Genomic DNA, 25,580 nt, shown 5'->3' with positions numbered 1-25,580 from the left:
GCAGTAAGCTGTTACGACTTCATTTTTTTCCCTTTTCCTGCTCCCATTTTATACAAAACAGCATTAAAATCTATTGAAGGTTTCTTCAAAATCTGTAAGAATAGATCATTTCTATCGCAGACCAGAACTCTTTCTCTCAAAGGATGCGATTAATGATGGCTAGTTGGCTGTATATAGTAACTGTATTGGTGTAGTGGAGTGAGGAATATTTTCAGGGGTTAAACAGCCTACATATACAAGTTGCATGAGCTCTAACCATACCAAATGCACAGACACTGTCAACAGACAGTCAGAACGTTTAAGATCATCATTAAAGACTTTTCTCCTTTCCTTCCTCTATCCCTCCCTCCCTCTCCCTGTCACATTTAGAAAGAACCAGTGGCAAACTTGCCTGCGAAGGCTGAAGTGAGCGCTTGTATTACTACCTGGTGGATTGTTGTTATGCATGGATAATATAAAGATAGCATTACTATATCAGAATTCTAAATGTATGCAGTACCAAATGGTATGAAAACTAAATATTAGCGTTACTAAAGTGCTGCAGTACTTCTTTAGCTGTCCTTGGCCTTGTTTTGTGCCAGTGCAATACTCGTGTACTTTTTGCCGGAGGTGGTGCAGGAGAGGCATTTGAAATGGTCCTGGGCATACAACCTCCACCAGTTCACCAGATGAACTCCCACTTTTCGCGAATTTATCTAATATTTCTCTTCTGTATGGTAGGTATGAAGATAAAGAAATATTCTAAACAACTTGTTTTGTTTATATTATTTTGCAGTTATAACTTTGCACGAATCTAACAGATAGCAAAGTAATTAGTAGCAAGGGCATTTATGAAACAGTATTTTATAATTGTGACACAGAAACATGCCGTTCTTCAATGTGTTTTATAGATTGTGACTGATCAGCAGACAGGTCAAAAAATCCAGATAGTGACAGCAGTCGACTCAACTGTGTCTCCAAAGCAACAGTTTATTTTAGCCAGTCCAGATGGAACTGGTGCGGGAAAGGTGATTTTGGCAGCACCTGAGACATCTAATGCCAAACAACTTATCTTTACCACTGCAGACAACATTGTGCCAGGCAGAATTCAGGTAAATATGGTAAACAAGATTAACCACAGATTTTTTTTGTTTCAGTTTTTGACTTTTCGGTGCTTTAAATGTAGAATTCCTGTAAGACATCAGGAATTGTGATAATTTTGTAACATGGATTAGATGATAACAATTGTAGGCTACGGTAGTCAGTCCTAAATCACGCTGTCTTCATCTTTCTCATGCATTCGATTGTATTCATTGCCTCTCATTGAAATTCCAGTTATGAGAAAGCATACACAAATAATTAAGCTGGTGCTTGTGAGGGGTGCCAAGCTTTCAGACCTAGTAAAGATTTACAGATCTGCAATGATAGAGCTTACCTGGGCAAACATAGGCTCACAGTGCAGTGTCACAGTATTGGGATTAATGTTCTTCAGTGCAGAAGCTGTCACAGAATCACAGAATTGTAGGGGTTAGAAAAGGCCTCTACAGACCTTCTAGTCTGTGAGAAGTGCTTGTGTTCGGTATTCCAGACTCAGGCAGAATTTGCTTTGAATCACAAATTATTTCACGCTTTTGCAATAGCAGGTGACTTCAAGGATAAAAGGATGCAAGTAGAGAGAGGGGGCAGTTTATATTTCCTACTTCCCAGTGCAAATTCCCTCCCCTGTTTCTTTGTTGGTTGAGGACTCCAGAATTGATGCTTCTAATCTGATGCTTCTAATTCCCTCAGCAGATATCTGGTCCCTATTTACTTTGCTGCTTGGGTTACTCCTCTGTATTGTCCTCCCTTTCTTGTTTGGCTTTTACCTATCATGGTATGCTGCAATAACCTCTTATAGTTAACATTTCCCTCTGACTATCATTCATACTACAGAACCAGTTTGTACTGGTACATCTTGTTACATTACTCAAAAATTCAAGGTCTTCATTTCTGCAAGTAGAAATGTATCTGAGCTCCATGGTGCCTCTTTGAACCGTTTTGCAGTCATTACATCCTTTTGCAATGCAAAGACAGCATTTATTTCATTATAAGTCCAACCTTCCTGCTAAGGAAGGTTCCTAAGAGCAAGCTGCAAAAGAAAGTATCCAGGTTTTGAATATCTCCAGAGAAAGAGATTCCTTTATCTCTCTGGGCAGCTTGTTCCAATGCTCTGTCATTCTCCTGTTCATATGGAACCTCCTGCGTTTCAACTGGTGTTCAGTGCCCCTTGCTGTGCACTAAAAAGAGCCTGGCCCCGTCCACTTGACCTCACCACACTTTAGGTACTTATAAACATTGATAAGGTCCATTCTCAGCCTTCTCTACTCCAAGCTGAACACATCCCAAGTCTCTCAGCCTTTCCTCGTAAGGGAGATGTTCCAGGCCCTTCATAATCTTTGTAACCTCCACTGTACTTTCACCAGCCAGTCTCTAACTGCCTTGAACTAAGGAGCCCAGAAGTGGAGACAGTTCTCCAGATGTGACCTCACCAGGGCGAGGTAGAGGGGAAAGATCACCTCCCTCACCCTGGTTGATCAGACTCTTTAATGCATCTTAGGATACAATTGGCCTTCGTGGCTGTAAAGGCACTCTGCTGGCTTATAGCCTCTGTTGTATTTGTGGGCCTTGTAGTATCAACGGGAACTCTGAAAAACAAATCATATAAGCAATAATCCATTTCCAGTGAAACTTGAGATTTTTTTCCTAGCCCCCTCTTAAAAAAGTAAAATGAATGAATACGAGCTGATGCCTGGTTCCTATTCCTACTATTAGAGTAAGAGAGTATTTTACAGTGAGCAGTATCTTTTTTTAATACAATTTTTTTTGACAAATTGTGTCAACAGTCCTTGAAAATTCATTTTATAATGTTGCACAATCTGTTACCAAGTAGGTTTTGTTTTGTTTTAATTTTTCTGTGGTGAGTTGAATGTTTTCAACTAAGTTTTGGGATCCAAGGTCTTCAGAAGCCAGACTGTTTTCTATAATTAATCTGTTTCAGGCTGTATCCTCCAAACCATATATACGTACTAGCTACTGTGAGGATGTCTGGGAAGAGTGTGTGGAGTACAACCATCTTTGGCTAAATCACAGCAGTTGTTTGACAGTAATTTACAAGAAAGGAAGCATACTGCTGACTGTACAAGTGAGGGAACTTCTGTTGAACAAAGCTGGGAGTACAATTTGGGATTTGTGTTTTGCTTTGGCTCTCTAATAGTCTTGGCATTGACAGTAAAAATGCTCATTAACTTTATTTTATACTATTTAATTTCATTCCACATCTGTCATATTTGTCTTCACCTTTCTCTGCCTCTTGCCTGTTGATACACCAACCCTAGGCAGAGCTCCTTCCTTTCAGCAGAAAATACTGCCTAGTTACCTCTTCTTGTTTTGGAATTTTCACTCAGATAGTGACAGACTCTGCTTCGGTGGAACGTTTGCTGGGAAAAGCTGATGTTCAGCGGGCCCAGGTAGTAGAATATTGCGTGGTCTGTGGTGATAAAGCATCAGGTAAGGAAGCATAGAAAGCAGTATTCAGGAAACTGACTGGAAACATTACTAGGGTGAAAGAAAGGAGATATCATGTGTTTTTAAATGATTATAACCGTGCTGATGGCAAAGGCAATTGAATCTAAGGTGGAAAGAGATGTTATACGTTTATAACTATATGCACAGAGTAGTACAGCTCTGCTCGAAATAATATTAATTTGTACTTACAGTGGAGTAAAGATAAATTGGCATGTGCTGAAAGAGGAAATAACAGTTGCAAAGCTCCTAGTAACTGAAACCATTTGAAGAGTTAAGTCCTGTTCCCCAGAGCTGCGGGCAGCCTTGCAGTAAGTGTTGCCTAGAAAAGTCTACCTGCTTCAAGGAAAAAATGCTTCTTAGAGATCACTGACAAACACAGGACTTCTTGGGGATTTTGGTTTTTTACTGTTAAAGAAAGAGGCAAGTAGAGATCAAGCGAGTCCTCAGTGGTTTCAGATTCATTCAACAAGCAATCTACTAAAAAAAATTTCAACATTAACTAAGGAAGCATTTTATGAAAGTGCTTATGTAATTAAAACAATATCAGCATTAATTTGCACAGGAGTTCTGACTAAACACTGAATTTCAGATTTTATTCCAAAATTACTTATCTCCATTTAATTAAATGATTAGCGTGTGTTCTTTTAATGCGACTTCAGGCATGTGCTGTCCTTTATAAAGCTCCTTTATATGCTGTAACAGCAGATAAAGTGGGAACTACTACTTCAGAGGCCTCTTATTCAAATAAAGGCTTGACCGCCTTCTCTCCACTTTCCCACCTAAAAGTCCTGACAAAAGGTATTAAAGCCTTACAGGATGTTTCTTTATTAATGCTTTCTGCAGTCCAAAATGTTGATGAGAATACAAAATAAGGGTGCCTAAGATAATTATTTTTATGTTAAAACGGGAGTTATTTCCTTCTTATGACAGTATATATGTTTCCTAGGTCGTCACTATGGTGCTGTCAGTTGTGAGGGATGCAAGGGTTTCTTTAAAAGGAGTGTGAGGAAGAATCTGACCTACAGTTGTCGTAGCAACCAAGACTGTATCATCAATAAACACCATCGGAATCGCTGCCAGTTCTGTAGGCTTAAGAAATGTCTAGAAATGGGCATGAAAATGGAATGTGAGTGTTAATTACCTAATGTGAGAGTGTGCCTATCAACTAAAAACTGTGTACTACTATTGGTTTTTAATGCTTTCATTTCAGTCTATGTTGATTGAAGGAAATAGAACTTTTGATATCCATCTATCTCACCTTTCTTTCATTGCTGATTATGTTTAATGTGCATTAGTTTTTATATGTATCTCAGCTTACCTGTGGTTCTAGAGCAGTCTAGTTAGTCACGCATCTTGGTATGCATGTTACAAATACAGCGTATGTGTATAGTACAAAATACTTCTACAAAGATGGATGTAAGTCTAAGTCTAATATTGCATGTACAGAACAGTTTTTGCAGGTTTATTTTTCTCTTTTTCCCAGAGATGGGAAGTGTTTGTCTTTTTTATATTTTGGTCATTTTAAAGCTCATTTTCCTGTTTGTATGCAATACTTAGCTACAGTTCCAGTGCTAGAATCCAAATAACTCTTTCAATGCATTTTAATTCCAATTTATAGCACCCTCTGCTTCTACAGTCCAGCACTTCATGAAGCCTGTTATCTTGTTGCTCTCTGATAAATTTAAGGAGAATTTAAGGTGAAGCAATAAATATTTCATTCTTCTATCTACTCTGATCTAATCAAGATAAATTCCAGCCACTGAGTTATAAAGGAGGCAGAATTTCATTTTGTAAATGAGATCTTTGTTGTATTTACACTTTAGAAATCCAGAGGGCTATGCACACACTGAATATGAGGTGTGACATCTGTGGTGAAGAAACTGCTTCATTTTCTGAAGCAAACCCTTTTCATCCTGGTGTTGTTAGGATGTATGCATACTGATTTTGCTGTGCACTGGTCCAGGTTTCTGATCAATATCTACGTATCTACCAAGCATAGAAAATAAATACATCTACTTACTAAGCCCTAAATTTTCCTGGCACTAACAATATTAGTAAAAACAGGATGAACAAATAAATAGCTTGCTGTTTACAAGGATAGGAAGAAACATATCCATGTATTTTAGCGTTACGTTGAAAAAAGCTATATAGTAGGATTAAATTTTTTGTTTGTAATGTTAAATCTTGTAGAGCAATAACCACTGTATGATTGATTTGTACAATGAATACATAGTAGTATTGTTTCCATTTGCATTTCAATTTCAGTTGAAAAATTGACATGGTGAAATGTTATGCCAAACTATGGATGAATTTGTAAGATTAGTGACTTAGATTCCAAGTAACTTTCTGTAATCTGATTAATAATAACACCTTAGTGTTATAAAGAAGTACTTTTCATTTCTCTTCTTTTTTAAAAGAGTTAAAGTTCTTGTTTGGCATATTGGAGAATAACCTTATTTTCTTCCAGTTTTCAGAATTTAGAAATGTTTCCAGTTGAAAAGGTTACTTTTAGAATGCTGCTCCCTAACTGGCCTGAATGAACGAATGGGAGAATTGCGTATGATGTAGAGAGTAATGTAGGGCAGTTAGCTGCATTTCTTGCGTAACAGAAAAATTCTGTAGCTAACTTGTATTGTTTCTACTCATTCAGAGTAAGGCTAAGACTTTGTGTATAGCTTTACCTGGAATAAGAATCCCCTCCCCCCTTTTTTTTTTTCTAATGTACGTTGCAGAATGTTTTGTCTCCTAAATACCTGTGAAAAGTCAAGCTTTGCCTCCAGTTCAGCAAACTTAAATGATCAATCTGTGCCTTTGTCAGTTAAAATTTACTTAGGCACAAGTATAGCAAAACTGGAAATGTTTCTTTGGTCTTTATATTAAATTTCAGTTTCATGCTGAACTAACTCACCACTGTAGTTATTAAAACAGAAATCCTACTATATGAGTTTTACCTTTTTAGTAGTTCATTCATTTTCTTTTGAATCTGCATGTTTATATCTTCATATAGCGGTTCAGAGTGAAAGAAAGCCTTTTGATGTGCAGCGTGAAAAACCGACCAACTGTGCAGCTTCCACTGAAAAAATATATATTAGAAAAGACCTACGAAGCCCTCTAATAGCAACTCCAACATTTGTTGCAGATAAAGATGGGGCACGGTGAGTAAATACATAAAAAAAAGTGTTGTTTAAGGTTATTTGTGCATTGCAGGCACAGCTATGTTCTTTTTCCTCCTACGCTCTAAAGCATTGGCCAATAAAAGAGTTCCAGTTTTGTTTTTCCGTTACCAAGACCAGTCTAGTATCTTCTGTTCATCATCATTGTCTTTGTGTGAGTACAGTTAGATGGTTTTAAGTTAGGAGGTGTAGCTCATATCAAAGCACAAGCAGGACAAATATGTGAAATGCAAGTAAAAAACATGGAGACTTACCAGTGCAATGGATTCAGGTGCACACTGTGCTGCAATCAGATCCACGAATAGCAGACTTCAGTCTTCCCCTTCCTGAAAACAGTAGTGAAGAGCCTACAGTGACGGATGATTCAGATCCCAAAAGACTGTAAACAGACTGTAAACCTGAGGTTTCATTTTGCTATATTGAAGATTTAGATTGGATATAAGGAAGAAGGTTTTTACAGCAAGAGCGGTGACGCATTAAAGCAGGTTGACCAGAGAAGTGGTGGATGCCCAGACATTTGTGACATTCAGGATCAGGCAGGGCCAGGTTTTAAGCAATTTGATATAGCTGAAAATGTCCCTGTTCGTTGTGGGGGTGTTGGTTGGACTTGATGACCTTTAAGAGTCCCTTCCAACTCCAAGGATTCTATGATTCTGTGAACTTTCCACGATACTATGATATTCCTATATGGTTTTTGTGTTCTCAGTTTTCCCTATTGGGAGTCAGGGAAAATACATGAGTATGGTATAATATCATAATAAATAGAGGCAGAATTTTCTTTTCCTGAATAAAATAAAACTCAGTGTAATATACCACATTTTGAAAGTTGTTGCTCCAGTTAGTGTGTGTGTGTGTGTGTGCATGTATAAACATAGGATCTCAAAATTCAGTGTGTATGTTTGTGTGCATGAGTTTTACTCAGACATTTTTTTGGATAAATGACACAACGATTAGGAATCTTAAGCCACAAATTCCCTGAATTGTTTTTCAGTTGTTCTCATTTGCTGGTCATTTTGTTCAAAAATACTACTTGTAGATACATTTGCTACCTCAGGATTTCCTTGTGTTGCAGATGCTTTACCCTCCTATAAGCAATATTACACTAATTGTGTGACCCTTTTATTTATGTAGGACTCAGATTAGCAGAAGGCATGATAATTTGCTTCCTGTGGTAGTTCACAATGTTAGTGTCAGACTCTTCAAGCTATCAGTTCCACGAGGCCATTTATATTGGATTACACAGGCCTGGAGTGTTGTGGCTGTAAATCATACTTACTGCCTACAGAGACTTTACACTGTGTCCTTTGAATAGATTGGAGAGTAATGATGCGTGATCAAAAAGCAGCAGAAGAAAAGACAGCAGAGATTTTTAAATAAACTTGATTATGCAACTTTTTTTGTAATGTGAAATAAATTTTATTGACTCAACTTTATTTACTGCTGGTCCATTATCTAACTTGGAATGCAGAATTATGCCTTAGAAGGCTTTACTTCAGATCTGCTAGGTGGCTTCTTAAGAGTTTTCATAAAACAGAATAAACCAATTTCAAAAACGAACGAGGCGAATATCTGTTTAGGAAACTGTCACTACTTTTGCACAGGAAAAGTTTTCCTGTGGTTGAAGCTTTTTGGAAACTATTTCAGAAATACTGATATTTCAATGAATAAATTGTTAGTTTTTAAATTTACAATTTCATGAAACTGGTACTCTTCTATGTGCTGTTACATATTCTTCCTATGATGCATTGTGTAGGTACCATTAACTGCCACATGGCTTGTGGTTTTCAACAGGTCTGCAGGTCTTCTTGATCCAGGAATGCTTGTGAATATTCAACAACCTCTGATCAGGGATGATGGTACCATCCTCCTAGCTGCTGACTCTAAAGTATGAATTCTTTCAGTTAAGTTCTGAACATATTGATATATTGTATGGGAACTGAACCTCTGGTTGATCACCTGAGGCGAGCACTGAGTCAGGCAGAGGAGCACAGGTGAAGGCAATGCAGCCGTGCTGCAGGAAGGGGGAGCCTGGCTGCACCCCTCCTAGATCTGTTTAAGAGCTGGCTGCCAGTGGGGAAGGATCTCTGCTGGAGATCTGCTCTGCTGGAGTTTTGTGAGTGAGTCCAGGATAGGGGTAAGCTTTCTATACTCTTTTTATTATTATAATCTGCTTTGCCTAACTCTCTTGTTTATCTTGTAGTTATAACATCTTAATATTCATTGATTATGCATATATACAAACTGTTTTAGCTATGTACACAAACATGAGTCATTCTTGCACTTGAGAGGAGAAGGTTGGGGTGAGTCTGAAAATCTGTAGAAATGCAGAGGTAAAATAAGTTCATCAACAGAGACATTGTTTCTTTTCACACTTATTTACACCATAACTAGATCTCTGTACAATATGTCAACAGAGGTTGTGAGTTAGGGTTTAAAGGTCATTGTCAATCACATGTGAACCATTGTAGGTGATCAAGAAATGGAAAAATACATAAGAGTAAAAAGAACACAAAGATTAAAAACCTAAAATTAAAAAAAAAGAAAGTATGATGTAGCACCTATAATTCTGATTCACTGATATGGTTCTTCCTTTTTAGGCTGAGACAAGCCAGGGTGCTTTAGGAACACTAGCAAATGTTGTAACATCTCTTGCTAATCTCAGTGACTCGCTAAATAATGGAGATACTTCTGAAATTCAACAAGAAGAGCAATCTGCCAGTGAAATTTCACGGTATGCATCTTAATTTAGCATTTTGTATTTTGTATATTGAAGTAATTTGGTGTTGTGATATCAAACACAGTAGAGATTGCCGAGTACTGAGAAATACAAAAACAGTTCTTTGGAAATCTGGACTTGGCTGTTGTCTCAGCCTGTAGACTGCTTGTGAAGAACTGTGACGTGTTATAATGATAGTGGTCTGAGGCTAAAGTAGGTTTCATACTAAGAAAAACAAGAATAGAGTAGAATTATAAAACAGAAAAGACCTTCAACTTCAGTGAGTCCATGTGTCAATCTCACCTACCAAGACCCTTCACTAAATCATGTCCTTTAGTGTTGCATCCGTACATCTCTTAAATATCTCAAGGGATGAGGATTCCACCACTTCTGTGGGCAGCCTCTTTCAGTGCTTGAATAAGTGACTGGCTTGTGGCTTTCAGAAGTGCTGAGAATAGTAACGCTTTGATATTGCTTTATTTGACAGGCTTGTTATATGCAAGCTTCTCCTGTGAAGTGCTTGTTGCCCTTAACGCTTTTTCTTGGGGTTCTGTATGATTTTGCTGTGAGATTGTACTGCCAAAATACCAGTTGGTTAAAATGGGATAATTGTGGTTAAAGTAAGATGGATAAACATTTTTTAAATTTAATGTTTAGAAAAAATTTGAATACTTCATTAAATGAGGAAAAACAACACACTCTTGAAATTCTAGGGATGGGGGAATGTTTTTTTGTTTTCTTAATTGTTGTTTGTTGTTGTTTTTGAAGGAAAACGTAAGTTGGCAGTACAGTGAAATAAGAAAAATACTTGGCCTTAAAACTCTCCAGTGTTTCTCAAGTAGACTTGTAAGAGGTGTTTTACTTTAGGCTCTTAAGTCTGTTATTAACTGATACCTTAAAATACTTGCCACTGCAGCTTCTGTTTATTCTTTTTAACATTGTAGTCATTTTTTCTGCTTAAAAGAATAAGAATCCCCCAATTTCTCAATAAAAAGTGTCAGAACAACACTATGAAATACCGTTATAGTATTGCTTAGTATTGAAGTGGAGCATAAAATTCTGAATCTAGACCTAAGCTCAGTCATCATAAAAAAAAAAAAAAAAAAAAAAAAAAGGAATTTACACAGTCTTATTTCTCCAGTGGCAACAGCTGGAGTATAAAGTATAGGAACTAGTCCTTCTTATATTACTGTCATGAGATTTCTAAGGCACTGTCCTCAGGAGAAGGAAATTGAGATGTTTTTGAGGTGGGACTCTCTTTTTAATTGGTTGTATACTGGGCATTCCCTGTAATGTCCAAACAGTACAAAAGAACCAGGCTTTAATGAAAAACCTGGCCTCATGTCTTACCATACATGGGAACTGTTTACCCTAACTTCTGAGTGGGAATGCCTCATTGGGTTTTATTTAACTTCTTTGAAAACTCCTGAGAGTGAGGAAATGCTTTCACTGTTGCTCTTTATTGCAGGGCATTTGATACTTTGGCCAAAGCACTCAATACCACAGATGGTACAGCAGCTCCTAACTTGGCAGATGGAATGGATCCTACAGGAGGAGGGAATATTCATGTAATTAGTAGAGACCAGTCGACGCCAATTATTGAAGTGGAAGGACCCTTACTTACAGATACGCACGTTACATTTAAGGTACATTTCTTGACGTGTCTTACTAAACCAGTAAGACGTAATCCAAGATATGAGTTTTCTTTAGCAAAATTAAATGTGGCAATCTAGAATAACTGATATTTGAAAGAATCTAGTTCTGTTTTTGCTCTTGCATGATCTATGTTAAATGCATAAATGTTTTTTTAGAAGATATTTATTTCACTTTCTGCTATGGTTGATAATCACTTAACATATCATCCATGTAGTACTGATTTGCGTAGTTCATTTATAGTTCTAGGTAATGTAGAACTTTTGTTACACACAAATCTTTTAAATAAGAGGTTGCAGTGCCTTTTTAGACTCTTTCAATTACACCAATCAAATAAGAACACACTGAAAATTGTGGGAGAAACAATTACAATCATTGTTATCAGATTGCACTGTTTAAAGAGTTACAAAGATCATTACTGAAATAACAGTACCTAAATAGTCAGTTTAATCATAACCCGCTTATTCCTATTAATGGTGTCTTGTTTGTAGATTCATACTCTACAATTTTCCTATTTTAGGATTTACTTTACTTTCAAGAAGTTTTAGAAAATAGTTTCATAGTACCATGATGTTAGATTTGTTATTACATGGAAATTAAAATGATTCAGAATAAACATTTGAGCTCTCATGTTATTTCTATTCCCATCCTCATTTTGCTTTCCTTCCAAGAAGTAATGACTTATTTAGTGAAGTTTAAATTTGGCAGTATCTTGTCAAACAATTGCTTATGACAGACAATGAGACTAGCTTGAATGTTTTCAGTGGTTACTTCATTGATAATAAAAATTATTTTCTACCTTGACTGTACATATTGTACTCTACGTTTTGCAGCTGACAATGCCCAGTCCGATGCCAGAGTATCTTAATGTACACTACATCTGTGAGTCAGCATCACGGCTACTGTTCTTATCTATGCACTGGGCTAGATCCATACCTGCATTTCAAGCACTTGGGTAAATAGACATTCTATTGTTGGTTTGCTTTCTAATTAATTAAAGCATTGACCTTAATGCTTTTGAACTATTTTGAATTTTTAAATGAGTGAATTATTTGTTACTGAATTCTTTAAAATGTGTGAAGGCTATACAGTGTTCACCTTTTTGAACAGCAGTAATATAGATGGTGGCAGAGGAAGGGATAACTACAATATCTGATGTTACTGCTTTTGCAGAAGCTAAAACTGAATCAAAAGGAAGGATTTAATTTGTGGAAATCTTGGTGAAGAATTGGTGAGCACCATTTTACAGATAACCTGTATGGTTTTGTGTAGTTGATCTATTACTTTTTGCTTTTTGAAATACTTGTAATATGGTAATATAAGCTGTTTTAGTAGGATGGTTGAAATATGTTAACCCTTGTTACTGATTGTTATAATTGGTATAATATAAAGAGAGCAATACCAACCTGATATGAAAATTAGCTTCTGCTGATTTTGTTGTTCATAGCCAGGAGTGTAATACAAGCCTTGTGCGTGCCTGCTGGAATGAGCTGTTTACCTTAGGCCTGGCACAGTGTGCGCAAGTGATGAGTCTGTCAACTATCCTAGCAGCTATTGTCAACCATCTTCAGAACAGCATACAGGAAGGTACGTGTTCACTATGTGATTCTTATGTATGTTTAGTACAGGGTTCCAAATGGACTTTGAATAACATTTCTCACAAAACCTTTTCTAGTTGGTGGCAGAATTTTTCCCCTGGATCCTGGGGGGGGGAAAGGTGCTATACTTAGATGTTAAGTGGTTTTAGAATACCAAATGTGTAGGGAAGCAGGTCTGAAACGGTTAGGTTTGGGCTTGAACTGGTGACTGGTTGAGCACCTGATGAAAGGGTGTAGCTGGCTCAGGGAGCGCAGGCAAAGTGCGTGCGTCTGTGCTCTCCACATGAGCAGAAGGGGTGGACCCAGAGTGGAGCCACACTGGGCTCTTACAAAGGCCAGCCACTGCAGGGAGAACATCCCCTGGACCTAAACTGCTTCCTGAGAAGGAGTGCTGCGTAGCCAGAGATCCCCTCCACCAGTTGGGTGATTTCAACTCATTTTGACTATTGGCCTACCTGTGAATACTTTGTCTGGTATTGACAAGAACGTGTCAGAAGCAATTTTGCTTCTTTGTGAGTGGAACAAAATGACACAAAAATACTTTGATATGTCACTTGTTTCATGAAAAGGATGCTGTTTAATTTATCAGATGTACTTGAGCTCACTTGAAAAAAATATTATCTTTTTGTAGATAAGCTTTCTGGAGACAGGATAAAGCAAGTCATGGAACACATCTGGAAACTTCAGGAGTTCTGTAACAGCATGGCCAAGATTGATATTGATGGATATGAATATGCATACCTTAAAGCTATAGTCCTATTTAGCCCTGGTAAGGAATTTAGTAACAGTATTTGTTTAAATAATAAGCATTCATATGTTAATGTTGTAGGAATGTTTCAAGAGGCTGATAGCTTGAGATGAAACTGTTAAGTTGTGGGAAAATTAGTGATCCATAATGATTTATCACAAACTATATATATATATTTAAAATAATTCTGGACCAACACATTTGTGTTATTTACAGCTCCAGTCTATCAAGAATTTCTTGTAAACCTGGCTTAGGAGACTAGAATATCAATTATCTTCAGCTGATAAGTAATAAGTTATCTAGCAATATTAGTGAAGCAAATGGCGGGAAGGATCAGAAGAAAATATGTTCTGAAAATGACAGGAAGAAATTGACATCAGTGTTAATATTTTTAAGGCACTTGTAAGAGGAATGGTGTAATAGTGGTACTTCTACTCATATATTTTATATATGGGGCCTCTACCAAATCTCCAGAATTAAATGCAAGCCAGCTGTCTTCTGTCTTATCGAAATGACAGCAGATATGTAGAGCATGATCAATAGTATTTATGAGGTGAGGATTTCCTTAAAGAACATGCTACATGTTTTCTGGAATTACAAGGTAGAATATTAAAGAAAGGAGAGCTGACAGTTTCTTCAGCACAGGGAGAGAAGTGTTCCTAGGATGCTGGAAGGTTAATTTAAAACTGCTTGACAGACTGAGTGAAAAGGAAGGTCTTGCCCTGAATCATAATTATCTTGAATTCAAGTAAATAATCTACCACTTTTTAACAAAGTACCAAGAAAATGAATATCTTGTTAGGAGGCTGCTTTTTTTTTGTTAGTGTTTTTTTTGTTGTTGTTTCTGGTTTTTGCTTTGATATTATTTTTCTCTTTGTAATAAAAACTCAGTTTAATTAGAAGATACCAGTGTCCTGACATTGCTTTTGGAAATTTTCTGTAGATTGTATTATTAGATTTACATTTATTAGGGCTTTCATGCAAGTCTGAGGGGCAAGCAACTTCAGTATGGTTCTGTCCCATTTCTTTGCACACAATGGTGAAAATACTGGGGCACAGTCAAGTCTGTCACATTTCCAGTTTTTCTGATCATGTGACCCTCTTTGAGGTACAGAGCCAAGTGGAATTAAAACATGAAACAGTTTCAAGATCAAGAAATCAATCTGTCAAGAAAAAAAATAAGATTTTACTCAATCTGCATAGATAATTAAAATTACTGAGGAAAATATGTTTTAAAAACAGAATTAGGAACATAAACTGGGAATGTCATTGCCTGGTATATAACAAGATGAATCTTTTTCTGCTTTCTTGTGGATACAGCCTGCAATGGAGAGAAAAGTGAGTATGCCACTTGTGCAGCCAGGAAGCAAATGTTCAATTGAATGGTTTAAATTTATTCAACTGTCATGATAAAGATCACAATACAGTGTTTAAATCATGTAAGCACATGTACTTTGCAACCTAGAAGGAAACAATCGACATACAGAAATGTTTTGTTTCTTTAGATCACCCTGGTCTGAACAGTTCAACCCAAATAGAAAAATTCCAGGAGAAGGCACAGATGGAATTGCAGGACTATGTACAAAAAACCTATCCAGAAGATACTTATAGGTATTTATTGTCTATAGTACCCAAAACAATGTTGTGAGCTGTAGCTGGCAGAAGTGCAAAATAGCATCATGATGTTGTAACTTCCTTTTTGACATCTGTTCTTGACTATTAAGGTGAAACAGCCAGAACCTTGTTCACAAAAGCAAGAAGAATTGTTTAAAGATAGAATAAAGCAAAACCTGTATTTTTTTTCCTAAGTGAGGCCTGGGTTTTTTGTGTGGTTTGTGAGTTTTTTTGTTTGTGTAGCTTTTTCGGTTGTGTTGTTTTGTTTTTGATCATGAAATGGATCAGTTGGAAGAGACCACATAGACCATTTAGTTCGGTCTTCCTCCCACTCCCAGTAGATCAGGTTGCCCAAACACCCATCCAGCCTGATCTTGAACTCTTCCAGCACTGAGGCATCCGCAGCTTCTCTGGACAGCCTGTGCTACTGCTTCACCACCCTCATAGTGAGGAGAAAGTCTTATATCTAATCTAAACCTGCCCTTTTTTTTTTTTTTTTTTTTTTTTTTAGTTTAAACTTGTTACCACTTGTTTGTTGTTTGGTATTTTTTTGGTTTTTTTGAGAATTTCATTTCTGTATTTAGGAAAATAGAGAGCTTACTGTCTATGTTAGAAGTCTCAAGTTCTTTAAGTCAGACTGCCTCCTTTTTCAAGTTAACTGTCAAAGAGACTTTGAGATAATAAAAGATGATTATCATCCTTTAACTATTTGTCAAGAGACATGTGCAGAAAAATATTTATTTCATTTGGAGACCTTGAAAAATTAAGGTTTATATATGTAAAACAGTAAAGAACTCTTAATGTTCCATTATAAGAAATTCTCACTTCCTGCTTCTTTTCACCTTGACTTTTTTTTTTTTTTTTTTTTTTTTTTTTACATTTCCAAGGACTTGTCTTTGAAGTGCCTGATTTGTTTTTGTCAGCTCTCAGCTGTTTCTGTTTGTTGCTTGCCTAGGAGTAAATAACTTTTGATGGAGTTATTTCCATCAAAATTGTTTTGTTTTTGAATTTCACAACAAGATCTTTCCCAGTACTACAAGGGGAATTCCAACTTCTAGTAAGTCTACAATCACAGAATGGTTTGGGTTGGAAGAGACTTTAAAAGACGTTTAGTTCCAACCACCTGCTGTGGACTGGGTTGCACCCCACCAGCTCAGGTTGACCAGAGCCCTGTGCAGGGCTGGGGCAACCACCACAACCACTGCTTCTCTGGGCAGTAGTGCCAGGTCCTCACTGCTCTCTGAGTGAAGAATTTCCACTTGACGTCTGACCTAAATTTCCTCTTTTACTTTAAAACCACCCCCCGTGCCTTTCACAGTCAGGTCATGGGAAAAGTCTGTATCCCTCTAGATTCTTAAGCTGCTTTTTAGTACTGGAAGGACTGTTTGAACTTTGTTTTACTGTGAGAGTCATTTCCATGTCAAAGATATACCTATAATCATGTGATTCCTTATATTTAAGCAAGTTCTGAGGAACGTGTAACTTGGAGTTGGGGGAGGGAGTGAAACTGTAAAAGAGCTCCCATTTCAGAAACTGGTCTCTGCACTGATTCTAATAGAGATAAGTGCTGTGTGAGTCGTTAGGATTCCCAGTTAAATGCAATGGAGATGGAATTTCTGCTCCAGAAGTATCCACAGATCCAACATTGTTCTTCCATATACAGTTCAATTATTCTCATTTTGTGAATGAGAAGTGGACTTCAGTCATAAAAAGAAATACAGAATTTGTTTCATGTACTTAATTTTCTTAGTAATAATTTTCTTAGTAGTAGACTCCAGAGTGAAGATTAGAGTTGCATTTCCAAAACCCTATTTTGTATTTTATGTCGTTTAGATTTATCCATGTGTGAATGTGAAGCTACAATCTGATTACTTCTGAGCAACTGAATGCTAGCACAAATTGAAATAGAAGCAGAGGTGCCATCTTTTCACAAAATAGCACTGTCTTGAATCTTTTTGCAGTTTTCCTCTATGGTTTACAAGATGTGGTCTATTATTTGAATGGCCTTTATGTATTCTCTCTGTAGACAGTCTAGCGTTCCAACAGCTTGTTCAGTGCTGCCTAAGTTTTGCGATTTCATGCATCCAAATCCAAAAATGCATGTATTTTGTCAGTTGTGATGTATATCTGCCATGTACACACAGCAGGTATGTTTCCAACATGGTTCTTGATTTTAAAATTGAGAATGCACTAGAAGACCAGAAGTATAATGTGATCACTTTATTACATTGGATGTCTGCTAAAATCCTTATAGGCAAAAAACACACCATTTGAAAGTACACATAAATAACGGCATGCCCTTCCAAATTAATTTTCTCATCAGGAGCAGATTCACTAATTTTTTCATACATACGCAGGCCCCTTTTTGCTGTTTGGCTTGTCATTAAGTTGCTAGGCAACTGTACTGTTTATGGTTTCAACTTTAAATAATTGAGTCTTTAAATTGTGCAAACAGTGCATTAGGCAGTAGGAATATTACTTATCTTTACACTGTCGTGAACCATGAGATGCTTCCAGAGCTGAGAATTTCAGAAGCAGAGCAATTGAATGGTGTATCTATACATACTTACATCTGCAAAGGGCAATAGTATGTCCTGCTCACCAAAGAACCAGTAAAAAAAACCAGATGCTTTCCATTTCACTTGTTAGATAGAGAGTAATAGTTCTTTTTATGGTAGCTGAACTAGTTTTAATTGCCTTTTTACTCCCTTTCATTAGTTCTGGTAATAAAAATAGCAGATCCAGCTCTTTAGCCACACAGTATTTTAAACTTGAAATTTGTGTACTTATAATTTGCTGAACTTCTTTTTCAGGCTAGCCCGGATTCTAGTTCGCCTGCCAGCACTTAGGCTGATGAGCTCTAGCATTACTGAGGAACTATTTTTCACTGGTCTCATTGGAAATGTTCCAATTGACAGCATAATCCCCTACATTCTCAAAATGGAAACAGCAGAATACAATGGTCAAATAACTGGCACGTCTGCATAGTGGGAGCAACACAATTTGGAGGATCAAAGTAATTTTCACAGAAACGTACAGTTAAGAAGTGAATAACATTTTGGTATGTACAAATATTTCCAACTTGTTACTGTTTCCTATCGGATTTGTCTTTGTCTGTTTGCTAACACCGACAAGATTGAAGCAGCTATTGAAAGAGCAGCTACTGGACCTTTTCTGCCGTAAGGAGTATTTCCGTGCCTTTCATTCAGAAGGCTATAGGTTGCTGAACGTACTTCTCACGTGATTTGTATTTAGAAATTATCACTGGTTAAAAATAGAGTTTTATAATATCAGAGATGAGTAATAAGATGACTTCAAAAGTAAAAATGAACAGTATAGGTAGATTTAAAAATATCCTTGAAATTAATATCTAAGAATTGCTGGGGTATAATACTAGCACTTTGTAAGCACTTCTCATCAAAGCGATGATGTCAACATCCTGTGTATGAGTAGGAAGGATGAAAAAATTGCATATGTCCTTAGTAAAAATGCTAGTGATGTCTGTGAAAATGTAGAATGCTACAGGAGACAATCATTCCACAAAAAGTCACTTGCTTCTATGTTATACATTAAATAATAATGTGGATTCTTGGATATCCATGTTATAAAGAACCATACTGTTAAATTAGGGCAGTTGTTACTAACAGCATGAATTGATTGTAGTGACTGCTACGTACTACAGAAATGACCAAAACTAGGAGGAAAAAAAAAAAGTTTCTTCAGTAATGGAGAGTTCTTCAGGTTCCTTAAAGTTTCTGTTCAGCTCAAAATTGGTGATAAATATCATCCTAATAGGAAGCCTTTTGATTGTGGAAAATAATCAGTCATTAACTGGAAGAGCAGTTGTTTTCAAATAGAGGTGCCCTTTTAGAATGGTCTGTGTATCTGCAGACTTGCTCCTTCTATCTGTACTCCTGCACACTCACTCATCCGGAAAAACCTGGAAAATTGAGAACCTCTGGCTGTCAACAAGAGAACGCCATAAAGCTCTCAATTTTTTCTGCCCCCTTATCAGACAAAGCACTTCCAGTTTTGCAGCGATTCCAGCTGCCTTACGGCTCAATTTGAGAATTTGGGATTTACTACTTTATGTACGGTTGCAGTTAATGACTGATATAGTGATAAAATGAATGACTTTTTTAATAATCTAGAGTGATGAGGCATCAACATGATTTCTTGTACTGGTCATTACCTGCTAGCATTGCTTTTAGTTAAGTATAATTTATTATAATTGACATTAAGTATTTTAAACAAAGTGTTTTGTTTCTTTAAAAAAAAAAAATCACGGTGAAGATCTTCATCTGATCCTGGCATATTAGCTGCATCAATTAGTTTAATCATTTGTATAATAGAGATGTTCTCTGTTTGCATAATCTTATGTGACAGTAATCTAATGAGAAATTCAGCACTTTTTTTTTTCCACTAGTGACACGTATTTAGGAACACTAACCAGGTTGGTGTTCATGTCTTTTAAGTCTGAATTGTAGCAAAGATCTGAAGCAGGTCTACATAAAGCTTCTGATGTAATAAAAAGCTCTGAACCTGGTATACTTCTAGATTCTCATTAGGAGACTCACATTTGTACAGCTCGTTATGCCACGAGTGTTACGTGACTGCAGAGGCTGTAGTTCTAGCTTCTGGATGCATTAGGGTCTTGTACAGTCACCACTGTTAGAACATTCATGTTCTCTAAAGTGCGTAACAAGAAGTCTGGTATACATGTGGAGATCTGTAATATTGCACTTCTCTCTTAGCTTTTGCTGTAATACTAGCAAATGAAATTATACTTTTAATGTGGTGGAAGGCCTGCATTCTGAACCTTAAGTCAACTGGAATGCAGGACTTAGTAGTAGTTGTTGCACTGCGGTATGATTTGTGTGGTCATGTCAGCACACCTGGTGCAGAGTCCCTGTTCTGAAGGTATAAGAACTAAAAATAGGAGCTTTATCAACAACAGAAGTAGTACCTACCTTGGAAAACTTTGTGGCTGGTTTTGTTAAAATGGTAAATTTTATGGCATCATGTTACTGTTCTAGAAGTGGTATACACTCAACTTGTGATTGTTTTTGTTGCAAAAAAAAAAAATCATTTTCTTCCAATACTTTGTAAAAAATCATTTAAGCAACTAAATAGGCATTGTTAAAGAGAAATGAAATATTCCTGATCACAAGAGCTAGAGTCAAAGGTTTGGCGTGTGAATGAGCTACTGAAAGCAATTGCTGCCATATGAAACCATATTCTCCAGTGGGGATAGGACTCCTTTTACACTAAATTTCAAGTGTTATCTGGCAGCAGAGCTATTTTAGTTCATTCAATGAATGTTTTTCTTTCCTTTACCTGTCTGCTAATATAAGGGAGGTGTTCTAAAGATGCAGAACTGACAAAGTGATTCTTTCTGCCAGCAGTGAAGGTGTTCCTTGCAGCAATGGCAGGAAATAAGAAAAATAGAGCAGATACAGTTTTTGAGATCCATGTTCATTTTTCACCTTACGGAAATTGAGTTTTCAGGCCAATCTAACATAAGGCAGAACAGCAGGCATGGTACAGCTGCAAGCTTAAGAGAATTTTAAACTCATTTCCTAGATTGCAGTTAAGCTGCATCATAGATTCTGATCCCCTATATTCCACCTAACGTAACATATTACGTTAGGAAAAAAGTCATTGGTACTGCAGAGAATACTACAAGGCTAGTGTAGCTAGTGTCAGGACTGAGTTTGCCAGTGAGTGGAAAGCAGCTGCTGACTAATCTCATTAACTTCTAAATGAGTTTCGCTTTGTTTCTTTTCTGCAAGTGCAGCCTTTTGCTTGTAAATATGGAACAGGATTTTAAAATTCCTGAAAAATGATTTATTGACTTCTAAGTATGGAGATAGCTTGTTTTCATACAGGCCTAATAAAGGCCAAACTTGTGTTTACAGAACTAGACTCAAAAAGTGGTTCCAAGAAAAGTGTAATCTCACTGAAGCTCGACTTAGTGCCTAAAATATACAATTCAAAATCTTCCAGGTCCTGTTTCTGCTACTCTTGAAATGAAAGTATTATCTGGTGGAAAAATAGCAATGAAGTATCTGACTAAATGGAACAGAACTTGGTTTTGTGTATGTATAGGTAGTAATTCATTCAGAAAATTGTTACAATTCTGTACTGACCAAAACTGGTATGTATAGGGAGTGATAATAAGGCAGTAATGTCCAAGGTCTGTGCACTTTGCTTCCTAATTCTTGAGAAGGAATGGATTTGGATCTCGTAGATGGAAAAAGAGCAATGACAGATGACAGTGTAGGAGCATTTGGGGTTAGCTTTGATATTTTTATTGCATTTGTGAGACAAGAAGGTATGGTAATTTACATATGTTGGATCAAGGAGATGCAGGACAAGGCCATGTGCAAAAGTCACTTTGCTCTGCTATTTATTCTTCTTAGAAATGAAATGGAGATATTCTGCTGTGAAGCAGGTTAAAAAAAATAATAATAATCTCCAGGAATTTTAAGTGAGATCCTTGGAAGCATACAATACTCTGTTTTAGTTGCCTTGAACTCACTGAGCCACAGAATTGTGGGGAGCTGCAAGGGGCCTCTGAAGATCACACAGTTCAACTCCCAGCTAAAGCAAGTTCTCAGGAGCAGATTACAAAGTTAATTGAGAAGGCTCAAATGTCACAGCACTCTGAGACATGAAAGTATTGTTTGTCTTTGTTGATTACTTGGTATCATTTACAAAGGGATTTTTTTTTAATCATCATTTGAAGCACTTGGCCCTCAGGGCAGCAATAATGTAAATAGCACCGACTCAAGGTTTCTGTACTGAAAGCTGTCTGTGCCTTCAGCAGAGGGCATATTCTGCAGTGTGATTGGGAAAATGAGCCAGGACCAAGACTTCCGGGTCAAACCAGTCTCCTGAGTTTATCTTCTTTGCTAGAGGCTGTAAGACACCTTAGTATTTTCATTGCTATATATAATACACAGGGTTTTTCACTGATTCCTGAATTTCATTCAAGGTGGTAGAGATACTGGTGTTTCTCCAGCCATTGAAATTAAGAGGTAGCCAGGAAAGAGAGACTTAGCAGGCTCAGAATTCTACCAAAGAAGCAGTGATGAAAGCTGCTTTCTGCAATAACAGTAACAATAACCAATGAGGGAGACCTGTTTGAACTGGCGATGGGAGGCGAACTGGCAGGTCAGCCTAACATACGCTTCCAGCAAGTGTTTTAACCAACTGAACTCTGTGAGTTATGATAGTATAATTGTCCAGTTCCACAGCATTTAAGGTGCTTATAAAGTAAAAATGAAACTCGGTGTGTAGCCTATAAATGATGTGAGTGCCCAGCTATCAGTTCTGTGAACGCTGCTTAGTGAGGAGAGGACAGGTGCACCGGTAAATACCAGTAAGTACTTGTCTATCTACTATCACATTCCACAGGAAAAAAATATATATTGTTTTTCTATATGAAACCTTTTTCCTCTCCTTCACTTACTCTGTAGAGCACAAAAACAGGGTAGGTTGCTTCTTTTCAACTCTGCTGTTGCCACGTAAGTGAAAGAGCAGAAATAACATGTGAGTGAGTTCCTGTCTGTCCCAGTTGTATGGCAAGAGTGGCAAACAACAGATGTGGTGACAGTTTGCTCTGATGACAAATATGGGCCTGTTCTGGCAGCAGCACACAACATCTTTAAACCCAATACCTCATTTTATCCAGGTGGAATTAGCAATGGGCAGCCATGGTCACCCCAAAGGAGAAAAAGGGTGGAGGAGGGTCAAATTGTCAGCATCTACTGCATCTTGAGTGTCAGAAAATAATTTGTAAAATGGCTTTGTATGAAAATTACTGAGAAGGCGTGGTAAAGGGGAGTGTAAGTGGAAAAGGCTTCTTGCACTTTTTGGTTCTAAAGTTGCTGAGTTATTTTATCGGAAAGTCTCCTGAATTAAACTCAGGCTTGCTGTTTGCTCCAATTAAAATTATCAATGCTATATGGGAAATTACGTGTGCAAAAACATTGTGTATACCAAAGATGCAAGTTAGAGCATTTAACTTTTAAGAAGAATTTTACTTTAAGTCTAAATATTAGACTAGAAAAACATCCAGCCCCAAAATTACCCTATTACTGAGTTGTTGTTTTGTGTGAAATCGTAAGTTCATCACAAATAATGTTGTCATAACGTTCCATAATTCCCACTGCCCTCTTTATTTTCTGAGTTGGATGAATGCTTTGAAAATAGGAAAATGGCTTATTCTTAAATTCATGCTGTTTTCCCCCCCTTAATTTTTTAAAGGAATTTGATGTTTTACATATCCTTCCTTTGTGCCTCCCACCATTGTATGTTTCTGCATGTCCAGTACTAAAACTCATTCAAACAGCTGATGCCTATGTACATAGTGTATGTGTATGAATGTATATGTTTATAAGTCTAAATACTTATGTACAGTGTATATAAAGTGTGTAGTGTATGTAAATATGTACATATATGTTCATATATGTTCAAATATTCCTGATGTTCTTTGTTAAAACTTGGTTTTTTTTGTTCAGAGCTACTTAATTTTCATTTCTTAGCCCAAACTAAGCCTGGCTTAAAGCAGGTGAACACCCATGAATTTCAGAGCTTTGCCCCTTTTTCTAATCCCAGCTTGAGGTTGCTATTTTCTCTTCAGTACTCAAATTCAGTGAAGCTTGTAGCTTTTTCGTTATTCTCTTCACCTTCTCTCATTTGATGGGTGAAGTGAGCCAGTAAAGAGTTGGTAGAACCTGAAATAGCTGTGAAAAATAAATGTATTAAAAACAAACAAAAACAACCACTAGTCATGCTTCTATATTTTCAATATATACTTCTCAGAAGGCTGAAAGAAAATGGCTTTTTGTAAAGTCTTTTATTTCACAGTGAGACATTGTAAGTCTTCAGTGAGACATTAAGTCTTCAGCTGTAGTTAATTGGAAGAGAACAGCATTTCCCTGCACCACTGAACAGCAGCGCTCAGAACAGCATGCAGCCATGCCATTCAAAAATGTAATAATGAACTAAATGAAGTTTGTTGTTTATTTATTACCAAAGCTGTTGTCTGTTTTCAAGTTGTATCATTTTCTGAGGCTCCAGTCTGTGCAGATCTTTGCAGGGTGTGTGAAGTCTCCATTAATGGCGGGAGCTGGGCACACCGAGTGTTTGTGAAACTGGACTTGAGCGAAGTCTGTTATGCATAGGGAAAGTTCAGACATCTAAGGTATCAAAACACAGGACATTCTTGTTCGTTTTCCCTTCTGATGACTTGTGGGTACGTGTGTAAGCCTGTAGAAGTAATCACATGAACTTTTTTTAAGGCATTTTTACAGACTGTCCAGGGGAGTAGTTTAAGCATGTCTTTTGTGTTAAAGGTGGAGTGGAATTTTCTGGGCATTTCCCTCATAGACTCAATGTTGTGAGGACATGTAGGCATTTAACTTTGAGCAGATGGGCAGACACCAATAAAAATAGTGAGTTTCTTGCATGCTTAAAGTAAAGCACAGGCCTTTGGAGTTGGGCTGTGTGTGAAATCTTCGCTATGAAGAATGCTAGGAATGATCTCGTTTCTTGCTATATTGTTTAGTAAGCATTTGTTTGTAAGCTCTTGTTTTAAATATAGAACTTATAAAGCATCCATCTTTGATGTTTCAAGTCCTATTTGTGAGACCTTCAGCAGGAAAATTATCTAAATTAATGGCAGGAATTCCTGTGACAGATGGTCCTTCGTTGGTGTCATGACAATCAGTGTGGTCTGTATAATGCTTCCTTTCCCCTTCAAAGGCTTGAATGAAAACCTGAATGTCTCTTAATTAATGTCAATGTAAAGTTTTAAAGGCTAGGAAATGGACTGCTGAGGTATTGATGTGAACTGAATCTATTTAAGCAGTCAGTTGTGAATTTGTTTTATATACATGGTTGAATTGTTTTTATTCTGAAGAACAAAATGTTCTCAAATGTAAGTGACAGTAAAGCAGATGTTGTAATATTCTACAGGAACTGTGGAACGTGTAATTGGCTTTCTGTATTTGATCACAGAAAACAAAAGTCTAAGAAGCACATGTTGCCAGGTACCCAGCGCTCCTGAACGATTGGCTTCTTGTACATTTTTTTAATGATCTTAGGTAGACAGTAACAAAGCACAGGTCCGTTTTAAGGTATTTTCTACAACTGTAGATTAAAAGTAGTTTAGTTCATGAATGAAAAAAAATCTTTGAGAAAAAAACATGTTGCTTACATAGTATATGTTTCATCATAAATGAAGTTAAGGTAAAAATGTGGGAATCTTCTTTTAGTTAATCTGTACCCCAAAACCCTTGGGGCTGGGGTTCAAACAGTTGACCTGACTGAGAAACTGCACACTGTGTACATGCTGTATCCATTTGGCCCAGCAGGCAGAACTGAGCTCCTACTCAAATAGCTCATCTTATGAAAGGAACAATCTACTTTTAATTACTTCCTAGAAATCTGATTACTGCCCTTTAGAAAAGTATCATTTGTGCTATTAGATTTCAGTTTCAGGTTTGGTATCGCAGGCGTTACTCATT

General features: G+C 37.0%; 1 protein-coding gene across 8 annotated transcripts in view; it reads left to right on the top strand.

Moving 5' to 3' along the window:
- Positions 1 to 25,580, top strand: part of NR2C2 (nuclear receptor subfamily 2 group C member 2) — a 37,685-nt gene that overhangs the window by 11,181 nt on the left and 924 nt on the right. For 5 of the 8 annotated variants that reach the window (XM_052678673.1, XM_052678667.1, XM_052678671.1 and 2 more), the window contains 12 exons: positions 891 to 1,091; positions 3,423 to 3,525; positions 4,490 to 4,669; positions 6,551 to 6,698; positions 8,508 to 8,601; positions 9,314 to 9,447; positions 10,901 to 11,078; positions 11,919 to 12,040; positions 12,533 to 12,672; positions 13,315 to 13,452; positions 14,937 to 15,042; positions 17,859 to 19,300. In XM_052678673.1, the coding sequence (XP_052534633.1) occupies positions 891 to 1,091; positions 3,423 to 3,525; positions 4,490 to 4,669; positions 6,551 to 6,698; positions 8,508 to 8,601; positions 9,314 to 9,447; positions 10,901 to 11,078; positions 11,919 to 12,040; positions 12,533 to 12,672; positions 13,315 to 13,452; positions 14,937 to 15,042; positions 17,859 to 18,033 (1,719 nt within the window). In that variant the 3' untranslated portion in view covers positions 18,034 to 19,300. Of the gene's footprint in view, positions 1 to 23; positions 717 to 890; positions 1,092 to 3,422; positions 3,526 to 4,489; positions 4,670 to 6,550; positions 6,699 to 8,507; positions 8,602 to 9,313; positions 9,448 to 10,900; positions 11,079 to 11,918; positions 12,041 to 12,532; positions 12,673 to 13,314; positions 13,453 to 14,936; positions 15,043 to 17,858; positions 19,301 to 25,580 lie in introns of those variants that run through there. The other 3 variants (XM_052678670.1, XR_008205655.1, XM_052678674.1) reach the window with 3 other exon arrangements.

The sequence above is a fragment of the Tympanuchus pallidicinctus genome, unplaced genomic scaffold, assembly GCF_026119805.1.
Source record: "Tympanuchus pallidicinctus isolate F22 unplaced genomic scaffold, pur_lepc_1.0 scaffold17, whole genome shotgun sequence".
In the NCBI taxonomy this organism is placed as follows: domain Eukaryota; kingdom Metazoa; phylum Chordata; class Aves; order Galliformes; family Phasianidae; genus Tympanuchus; species Tympanuchus pallidicinctus.
The sequence above is the reverse complement of the archived record's forward strand: the minus strand, read 5'-3'. Positions and strand labels throughout refer to the sequence as shown.